The 10,850-nt window shown below is 30.5% G+C and overlaps 1 protein-coding gene across 1 annotated transcript; it reads right to left on the bottom strand.

Annotated features, from left to right (window-relative positions):
- Positions 1-4,057: 4,057 nt before the first annotated feature.
- On the bottom strand, positions 4,058-7,037 carry LOC120074670 (probable calcium-binding protein CML50). The gene is made up of 5 exons (XM_039027879.1): positions 6,454-7,037; positions 5,347-5,393; positions 5,082-5,257; positions 4,925-4,943; positions 4,058-4,465 (listed from the first exon to the last, which is right to left on the bottom strand). The coding sequence occupies exons 1-5, from the start codon at positions 6,986-6,988 to the stop codon at positions 4,361-4,363; spliced, it is 882 nt and encodes a 293-aa protein (XP_038883807.1). The 5' UTR covers positions 6,989-7,037; the 3' UTR covers positions 4,058-4,360.
- Between the last annotated feature and the right edge of the window lie 3,813 nt (positions 7,038-10,850).

Genomic DNA, 10,850 nt, shown 5'->3' with positions numbered 1-10,850 from the left:
TTAGCACAATTTGATTGGTCAAAAGGTTATATATCTTCTTTTCAAATTTTCACCTTATAAAAGTCAATAAAGTAAAATAATATTTTTATTTGGTTGTGGCTAACACTTAGTCTTAAACTAAGCTTTCAAATATATAATTTAGTCATTTACGTTTGTCAATTTATTATTAATATTCAAATAAATTTAATATTTTTAAAAGATGGAAAATGAATAAATCAAGTCATAATAGATTTTTCCGACCAATCTTTAGTAGACATTTGACCTAATTAATAGTTGAAATAAATTTTACTGATGTGAATCTTCCTATCTAATTACATTGAAATTAGGAAAATTTGAGTAAAAAACAAATCATTTGATCCATAATCTATAAAATCAAGTGAGGGAAGTGAAGGGGCAACGTACCTTATTTGGCTTTTAAGATTATTTAGCATCTCTTTCTTTTCAATTTCATGCAAAATAGAAATGAAAACAAAATTGAAGGGATGATTAAAAGTTGGAATAAATAAATTTAAATAAATCGTTACACTTATCCTCAATTATAATCGAAAAAGCTATGAATAAATTGCCACTAATTTGAATCAATCTTCCAATTGAGTCAAAGACCCAAAGCATCAAACATCTTCTATACGCTCCCCATTTGAAATTCATATTCCATCTTTCCAAGTAAATAAACTCATAAATCAAATTCCTCACAAAGAAATCAAAATCAACACTCAAAATTAAAAAAAAAAAAAAAAACAAACAAGCACATTTCAATACAATATCCCAAAAAAATTGCCAAAAAAAGTTAGCATGTTACGAACATCCATTATCTACCTACAAGATATTTTCATGGTTCTGCATTTGGGTTTCTTCGTATAAACAAACTTCTAAATCATATCGCTCCAAAATCTAAAAACAAACAAATAAATTTCTCACTTATTCCAAAGATCCATTATCCATATAGGCAGTTGAGAAGATTTTTTCTTCATTTCACATTTGAGTTTTTGGATATAAATAAATTTCTAAATCAAAATTCTTCAAAATCTAAAAACAAACAAATAGATTTCAATACAATATCCAAAAGAGCAAAATAACAAAACTAACCATTTAAAATCGCTCCGATCAAAGATTTACTATCCACATGCAAAATGTTCAGGCTAAGAATATTTCTTCTATTGTTCGTCATTTAGGCGTTTGGATTGACGATCCTTATTTCTTCCATTTTCACAAAGTGAATTTATTGATATTATTCCTCTCGAGTTTCTTCAGTTTAATAATGAAGTAAAGTGAGGTAGAAGAGAGAGTTGAATGCCCATGACCAAAGTTTGGACTCCAAATGGAAAAAGTTAGATATGTGCCTATTTGTATCTCTTGGATAAAAGGTTTCGTTTGAGTTGCGTTGTTTCGTAAATGATGTATCTTTCTATAAAGGGTTTTAATTGGAAAAGTCACCTCCACTGTCTTTCGAACGGACACCTGCACTAAAAAAGTCACAACCACTCGATGAAGGACCATTTGGAAATTTATGAAAAATGTAAGGGCAAAAGTGACATGTTAAATATTCTCCCTGCGTAGCTTATTTTAATATATAGAGATAGTATGTCATATTATAAACCCAATTCAATTTTTTAAAATCAAAATATGTATTATGTAATGTATTATAAATTAAATTAGTTAAATTCCAAGTTTGGTCTTTATGGTTTGGATAAAATTAAAAATTAATCTATATGATTTTATAATTTAGATTTTAGTTTACATAGTTTGATAATCCATATGGTTTTTTAAATCCTTTTAAATAGTAGGACTTTCTACATAAAACGCTTTAATTGTAGATATATATTACACAATTGTCTTCTACACTCTATTTATTACATAAATAATCCAACGAGTTACAAATTTTTACTAATGTAATAGTCCAACAAGTTATAAATTTTTACTAATGTTGTGATGTATTTACCATTAAGACCCTCATCCACTATTTTTATTAATTAAAAAATATATATAAAAAAAACCGTAGGATTTTGTGGACCTCCTCCATGCATAGCCTATGATTTTGTGTATTCGTGCATTCATTAATTCCTTTTTAAATTTTTTTTTTTAAAAAAAATTGTTTAAATTCCTCATTTTTCTCATTTTCCCCCAAACTTTCTTACGTTTATTCCTCTCTCTTTCTCTTCTTCTCCCCCCACCCTCTTTTTCTTCTTCCTTCGCTCATGGCTTCCTCTAATTACAAAATCATCTCCCCCTCCTTTGAAATCGGCAAGCAAAAGAGGGCTCTGCGGATGAACGAGGGATCGGAGAAGAGCACGATGAAGCCAAATTTGAGGTTGCAGACAGATGACAACGTGTGCAAATGGGTGTCCACGATGGATCTTGATCTAGTCATTGGATATATATGGGTATATTTGAAATAATCCATATACTTTCGGATTTCAAATAATAAGACGACACGTATAGGTCAGAGTACCACAGGCAGATCGGGATGAACTTATACAAGATATTCATGGCGGGAGGTGGTCACAAACACGCATGAACGCATAGATGGGCAAATAGGTAGATCGGGTTTAGAACGTCGTTGAATATGAGAGACAACACATGATGCTTCGATTTTTCGAAGCTTTTATAAGATTCCTCGATATATACTGAGATATATACTTCTTCTTCTTCGATTTGTCAGAGTTTTTGTAAGATTTTTTTATATATAATGTAGTATATGTACTTCTCATTCTTCGATTTTTCGAAACTTTGTAGGATGTCCAATATATATTGTGATATATGTCGTATGATTTTAGGATATATACTATGATATATATCTTCAACTTTTTATTGAGACTTTCTGTTTTATGATATACACATTAAATTTATTTCTGATTTATATACTATGATACATTGCTTTGTTTATTTGAAAATCACAAGGTTTTCAATTAAATTTAAATCGATCACATTAATTAAGAATTAGCAACTTTTGTTAGAGAGCTTTTGTTAAATTTACTTAAATAGATTTTAGTCAATCTTACTAGTATATTTCATATATTGGTTAAAATATTTGCAAACATCCAAGACAAATGTTCTAATGTATATTTAAAAATAACCATGAATCTAAACTATGGTATATATGAGATAATAACGCAAAATATAAACAAACTCAAACCAAACAATGAACTATAAAAGACAAACTCAAATAAGTCAGACCAACATAGAAAAATTGCAATAGAATGACATATATATCAAACATCAGGGGAATATGATACAAGCACACAAGCAATACCTAATTAGAAATGCATGCATATCAAAATATCTCGGATATATACCAAATAAACAATAGAATATATTACATAAAAACAAATAGTACTCAAAACAAACAATGAATATATCACATAATATCAAAAATCAAACGTTAAAAACATTTTCTTCCTCCAACTAAAAGTGGAAAAAAATTATATTAAATGCATTTTATTAAAAATGAGAAAAAATCATATTAAATATATTTTCTCATTCTATCATAGGGGAGCTTTGTAAATAAGGAAATATATATGAAAATAAGACATAAAAATAATAAAAAGGCTAAATTTATCCAAAAATAACAATAAAAGTATTCCTTGAAAACAAATTAAATTTAAAAATATTTTTAAAATATATGGCCTAAAGACTAAAGAAGATGTTTTATATAAAAATCTCTAAATAATACCTACCACAAGGACTATTTATTATTTATTATGAAACTTTACAATTATTTAATAAATAAATAAATAATAATTTATTGTCAACTAAAATGAACCAAAATTAAAAAAGTATAAACCAAAATGAGTATTTTAAAAGTACAAAAATAAAAATAAACTAAATTTAAAAGTACAAGAACCAAAGCCAAAAATAAACAAATAACAGCTCCATTGTATCCCACCTGCACAAGTTAACTTTTCAGGTACATAAAGACCAGGCAAATAGTACAAATAAAATGACAAGAAATTAAGATGTTTTGACTTGTTTTTGTGAAATTATTATTGCCATCAACCCAGAATCACTTGCAATTTAATTGTCCCAAGTTCATCCACAATATTTATCATCAAAAGCAGAATGACAATGCCTGTTGCAATTTCAAGTTCATCATATAAATATAAGATACAATGACCTAACTTTTACTGTCAAATTGCCAAATTGGAAATCCAGGAAGGAAAACATATAACAGTTGAGACATTCATAGAACTATCATTGAATACTTAAGATAGCCAATTTATACCAAAAAACAAACTTAGAGCATTGATAAGGATAAGGCTACATCAATAGATTCTATCAAACATGACGGAAATCGAAAGGAAAAGCCAAAGAAAATCAAGCTTTACACTGAATACACATGCTCGAACGAACAATGAAAAACTCCTCATGCGATGAGAAATGGTAAGACAGTCAACATGAAAGCCTCATAACTGAAGGTTGCAGAACCAGAGTATGTGGTGTCCTTTTCCTTGAATTTTTCGGTCAGTCCCTGTAAAATTTTACATCAAAATCACTTTAGTTTTAGGTCTTTACTTTTCTGCCCATGGCAATAAAATGTTTCTGGAAGCTGCAAAAATCAAAATGGTCTTGTTGCTGAAGAATCAGGTTAAAGGTTCATACGAGGAGTTTATTTAAACTATCAGTGTATGAGGAAAACATTGAATGTTACATGAAAAGGGGGGAAAAAACGAAAATAACAACAGCAATTTCTCATAGTGAAATTGGATTATAAGTAACTACTTCATAGCTACAGGAGTTAAAACTGGTGTAACAGGTGTTCGGGGCATTCATAGGCATCAATATGTGAGTGGAACGAAATGAAGACAACTAAAAATACACAGATTGCACAATAAGCATGTGCATGTGGATTCAAAGATCCATCACCTTTAAACAGTTCATATTGTAATAGACAAAAGATATGTGCAAATAAAAATAGTCAGAGGCTCACCTTGACAGTAAGACAACACCTGCATTTGCAAAAAGAAAAGAATAATGAGAGCAGTGATTAATGGAAGTGGAAACTTAACATTAAAGAAGGATAACTCAGAACCTCTCATTATAAAAAGAGTACCACATAAAATCAAGAGTAAGGAAGACAGACGTACTCTATAAAATTATCATATTCAATGGCCTTGCTTTTCCCACCACTTTTGTCAAACTTAGACACCAGTAAGTCCAAGACCATGGGTGAGACTGCAAAGCCCAAACTCAAAAGTGCCTCTCGCAACTCCTTGGAATCTATTTTTCCACTTCTGTCTGAATCAAATCTCTCAAAAATACCCTGAAACAGACTCAATAAAAAATCAGTTTAACAGAATTAGACGTACACCAACAAATAATGTTAGCTAAAATAGTAAGTCTTCAACTTACCCTCCAGCTTTGAAGTCCATAAAACAGAGCAATGAACTCCTTGGGTCCTGTTTTTCAGAAACAAAATGCAAAAGACAATGTCAATTGAAAAAGTAAAAAGCAGGATTTCCAGATTGAGGTCGCTCAAGGCCAAATGCATGAACAATTAATGATAACAAGATGATTTGAACAAATGGAAGAACTAACAATTTAACTATGACTCTAATTCAAAAGACAACGTTACTGTTTTGCATCATTTCAAAAAATACTTACATAGTGACAGAGACGGTAATAACCCAAAAGCTTTTGAGTTTTGAAAAGTCAATAACTTCAAACACAAGTTTGAAAATAGTGAACTTCGTTCAACAACCACAACTAATCTATCCAATTAGCAGGTTTGCAATTTGACCAGACAAATTTAAAATAAAACATAAAATTACTTCACCAACTAATCGCAGGCAATTACACGGAGGTATCCTTGTATAGGATCAAAAAGAAAAATAGATATAGAAAAGTATTTGGTATGATGGTATCTTCTAGTAAATACCTTGTAGATATATATGTATATATGAGAATATGAATACCTCGTAGTCATAGGCATGATTTATGAACATCATGAACCTATCAGCTAATCGTAATGAGAAATGATCATAATCACTTAAAGGGCACATTACAATTCTCTGTAAACATATGTCAAATGAGCATAGCTCGACTGGAATTGCCATATAATCCTCCCTTGAAATCGAAGATTCAAATCCCTTATCCCCGCTCAAGGTACTATTCTATGCAATTATATGAAATTCCCCTCAAAAGTTTTGACAAATGACAATAAAAGACTGACCTGTTCCAATCCATTCAAGTTATAATCATACATTTATCTTTGTCAATTAATTTTATTTTTCGATTAAAATTAGCTGAAACAATTAGTAGATGCCCCGATCAGAACCCGCCCATGCCCTTATTAACCTAACTGTTTGTCTTTTTGCTCTATCTAGGCCCTCCAGATTCCTACAGGTTCTCGTTGCTTTTTTCCATTATTTTACTGTTGTTGATTCAAGAAACTAAAACCACATGAAATTTCCTATTATCAGGCAAAGCAAAAGGTGATAGGGGGAAAAGTGAGATTACCGATCTTCCTGGTATTTGTGTTGGTGAAATGGTACATGAGAAGATGAACAGTTCTGATGCTAAACTTCTGATCATACGAGGACAGAACACGTTGCAACTCTTTATCATCAATAAACCCACTCCCATCCTGATCGGCTACTTGAAAACACGCAACGATGCTCGGATCAGTACCAGGCGGAAAAGCCGATGGCAAGAGTGAAGCGAAAGGGTTTCCATACGCAGAAGGCGGTGGATAACCATGACCACCACTGCCTGCTCCACCGTAAGACTGATGGCCACCACCAGCACCACCGTAAGACTGATTAGGCTTGTCCTTGGGTGGTTTTTCGCCCGGAGCTGAGCCGTACGGTGCCGACGGTGCGCCGTATGGCGCAGCCACCGGAGCGTACGGCTGCTGAGTCTGCTGAGGCTGTGGATGTCCGTAAGCTGAAGAATTGTAAACCTGGGCCGTCGGCGGTGGAGCTCCGTAACCACCGCTACCGCCGTAGCCGTAGCCGTAACCGTAACCGGAAGGTTGATTTGGGTAACCTGACATTTTTCAGCAAAATTAAAGGAAAAAAAATGAAATTGCTGATCCCAGGTAGAATGTGATCTGAAAGGACTTCGAAGGGTTTATATATGAATCGAATTTGCAGATTATTTACGAAAATGCCATGGTCTACCATTGTTGTTAAATTACCAATAAGGGCATGGTTTTTCATTGTTTTATTAAAAAATATAAAATATTCTTAAAGTAGAAGAAATCGATTTTGTTTCTTTGTTTTGCTTTCATACATATATTTAAGATGTTTCTTTCTTTCCCGATAAAATTGATTTTCAATGTATTGTCGTTCGGTCACGTTTATAATCGTAATGAAATCTAGAGTTCATTTCTCGATCTATAATTGAAGAATACAATTCGATTGATTGTGTTTCAAAATTACAAAAGATCCATCAGTTGATATCATTATTGTTATTATAACTATTACCGTATGAAACTTATGAATATGTCATATTTACTATTATTGTTACTATGTAACCCTAAACGGTAAGAAAATGTAACAAATTCATAATTATAAGTAAACGTAATAAAAAAAACAATCTAAATATGTTTGCGATTGTAATCCATTATGATTGATCTATCAATTGAATCTCACGATAATTACACCAATTTATATTATGAATTGATAAACGTGGTCTTAATTTATATCCGTTTTTATCTTAAATTTTTAACTTTATTCAATTACACTCCAAAATTTAATAAGCATGACAATATCTACCTTAAACTAGAAAATATTTTTTCTTTTATCAGTTTCCTTCCTTCCTAATGGTGGAAGGTTCGAATATATAGTGTACACGGTTAATAACGTTTATATTCTCAAGGTAATGATAAAAATTTTGAATAATTTTAGCAAGTGAGAGGTGAGAAACATGTATATCGACTAAGTGTATGTTTCGTTTAACTTTGAAAATAAGTCATTTTTTACAGAATTGAAATGTTTGGCAATCACTCAAAATAACTTTTGAAACACTTTCAAAATGTATTTTAAAATATTTTTATCAAAAGTGTTTAAATAAAAACAACTTTTCTGAAAAACAATTTTTTTTAGTCAACCTATACAGATCCTAAGACTTTCATCGAGTACTTTTGCGATAATAAAAAGGAAATTATAAAATAAACTTAAATTCACTTTTTAGATATCTTCTCCCTGGTAATATTTTAAATCTCCTAAAATCTATTCTTCCATATATTTTTTTCTTCATGTCTATTCTTACATTAACAAAAAAAAAAAATGGATTCATTTTTTTTATACAATTATTTTTCTTGAATTTTTATCAAATAATTTAAATTAAGCTTTTTTTTTTTGCAATTTATGTTATACAAAATTTTAAATAATTATCTTCTAATAAATCAAATATAAAAATATTTAAAATAACGTCTATTTGGGTCATTATAATTAAATCACAACGAATAAATCTTTCATTTACTAAATACTATGGTTTTTCAAATTTTAAAATTGAAATTTATCAAATATTGTAATATGTTTACAATTTGCTTAGGTTTGAAATTTATAATTTACCAAGCACTATTTTTTCTTCATAGTATATTTGATTTTCTTTAAAAGCACTGTTGCCAATAATTTCAAACTAAGCCTAAACGTTGTGAAATTATATAGGTAGAATACAAAGTGTACATCTTCATTTACAAACTATACTTTTTGGATTAGTTAGAGATTTATTATACATCTTTAATTTATAGTTACCAAACTTCTTTTTATGCAAAGGTATTGGATTACTAAAAGAGAGGAGAATCTCACATCTCGAGGTCAATGCACACACAAAATCAAGAGATTGAATCATGAACAAACTATCCAGACAAAAAGATACGAAACACGTACGACTGAAGAGAAAATGTCTCAAAGAGAAGAGGTTGTTTTGATCCTACCAGAGAAGTCCCAAACCATTTAAAACAACAAATAAGAACATTCGACCGAACAAACACTAAAGGAAGAGAGGTTTGCTTAGGTTATCAAACTTCTTCTGACAAGTTAATAGTTACCAAAACTCATATTTAATATATGAGGTATATTATTATCGTTATACTATATCATTTATATAGTATATATATATCTAATAATATGACATGATCATTTTTTATTGATGAATTTTTTTACATGAATATTTTGAAGAGGGAGCGAATTTGTTTTAAATAACACAATTAGAACAACTACCTCATCCAAGCTGTCGTCATCTTTTTTAAATTTATGTATTATAGAATTTCGAGGGGAAGAGTTAGCTAAAGTGAAAATTAGACCAATAAAAACATTAAGATCTCGTTTGGTGTATTTTATTTTTGATTTTTGGTTTTTAATAATTAAGCCTATCTTCTTTTCATTTCTTACCATGGTTTGCATCTTTCTTAAATACAATGATTGAGTTCTTAGCCAAATTCTAAACAAGTTTTTAGAAGCTACTCTTTTTTTTTAGTTTTCAAATTTTGGTTTTGATTTTTCAGACCATTGGAAAAAATAGATAGCAAATGAAGAAATTTGGACCAAAAAGTAGTATCTATAGACTTAATTTTTAAAAACAAAAACAAAAAGTCAAATGATTACCAAACGGGACTTTAATATTTTGAGTTTAATATTTTATACAACGAAGAAAAGCAACCCTTATTAGCTGTTACAATAAAAATGTAAGTTAATTCTAGTAAAGTGAACATTAGATAGGGACAGGATTTTTTTGAAAATAATGTTAGTGTAATAATTATTGACAAAAATAGAGTTGGGTTGAAAGAATTGACAAAAATAGAGTAGGAAAATCATGGAACCTGGTACACGATTACTAAGTAAGCATTTATGTCGTGGACCCTAATCGTTCACGTGAATCTGGCACACCTTGGTACACACAGACTGCCATATTGACCAAGTAATCGGGGACTGGGTCCATGAGTCCTAACTCGTGTATCCAGTACATGACTACGTGGTCCTGAAACCTATACCACAACCTTCTTCCCCACTTTCTTCCTCATCTCAAGCCTTTCTTTCTGCCTTTCTTTCATAGTCGTCGCCCGCCCACGTCCACCATCCACCATTCGTTCCATCGTGTGTCGTACTTCCTGTCACGATAATCATAGGTAACGTTTTTTTTTTCCAATATATGAGATTGTGCTCCATAGATTTACTATTTTATTTAAATGTATGCATCAAAAGCTAAAGTTTTGATCTATTTTGGTTGAAAATTTGAGAGATCTAGTGTGTGAAGTTTGTTTTGTCTATGATTTGAATTGTTTACATTTTTTAGTTCAATATTATTGTTTTTAATTTAAAAGAAAATATTTGGACTGTTATTGTATTTGAGTTTGGATTGCACATGTAGGTTTATTGTTTTGGTTTTAAAAAAACAACCTTTTTAGACTGGTCATAAAATAGAGTTTGGATTATCTTTTGGACTGATGTTGGATTGGGCTATTAGTATTAACGTATTAAGTTAGACTAATTTTTTTTCCAACTATAATAGTTGTAAATATTAGATTTGGTCATTCTTGAACCTAGAAATAATGGGGACAATGGTACTAGCATAGAACTTTATGAATTATTTGGAAACGATAGAAGTACAGAACATGGTCTTGAGTTGGTATCGTCAGAGATGTTCACCCAAATAGATTGAGATATTACTAATTCAATCTCTGAACAATGGTCAACATTGGAGGAAAGAAGTAGATGTGTAGATAAATCTAGTTTAATACAAAAAGGAATGTTATTTGACACTAAAGAAGACCTACAACCGACCCTAAAAAAATACTGCGTGAAAGAACACTATGAGATCGTCGTAGTAGAATCAAATAAAAATATTTGGTATGTGAGATGCAAACAGTGGAAGGATGGTTTGATTGGAGGATACGGGCATGTCAGCGT

This window comes from Benincasa hispida, chromosome 3 (assembly GCF_009727055.1).
Source record: "Benincasa hispida cultivar B227 chromosome 3, ASM972705v1, whole genome shotgun sequence".
NCBI lineage: Eukaryota > Viridiplantae > Streptophyta > Magnoliopsida > Cucurbitales > Cucurbitaceae > Benincasa > Benincasa hispida.
The sequence above is the reverse complement of the archived record's forward strand: the minus strand, read 5'-3'. Positions and strand labels throughout refer to the sequence as shown.

Coding starts and splice junctions, on each gene's coding strand:
- LOC120074670 (XM_039027879.1), bottom strand. CDS start 6,988: ATGTCAGGTTACCCAAATCAACCTTCCGGTTACGGTTACGGCTACGGC. Junction 5,394..6,453: donor CACAAATACCAGGAAGATCG/GTAATCTCACTT, acceptor TCTGAAAAACAG/GACCCAAGGAGTTCATTGCT. Junction 5,258..5,346: donor ATGGACTTCAAAGCTGGAGG/GTAAGTTGAAGA, acceptor AGTCTGTTTCAG/GGTATTTTTGAGAGATTTGA.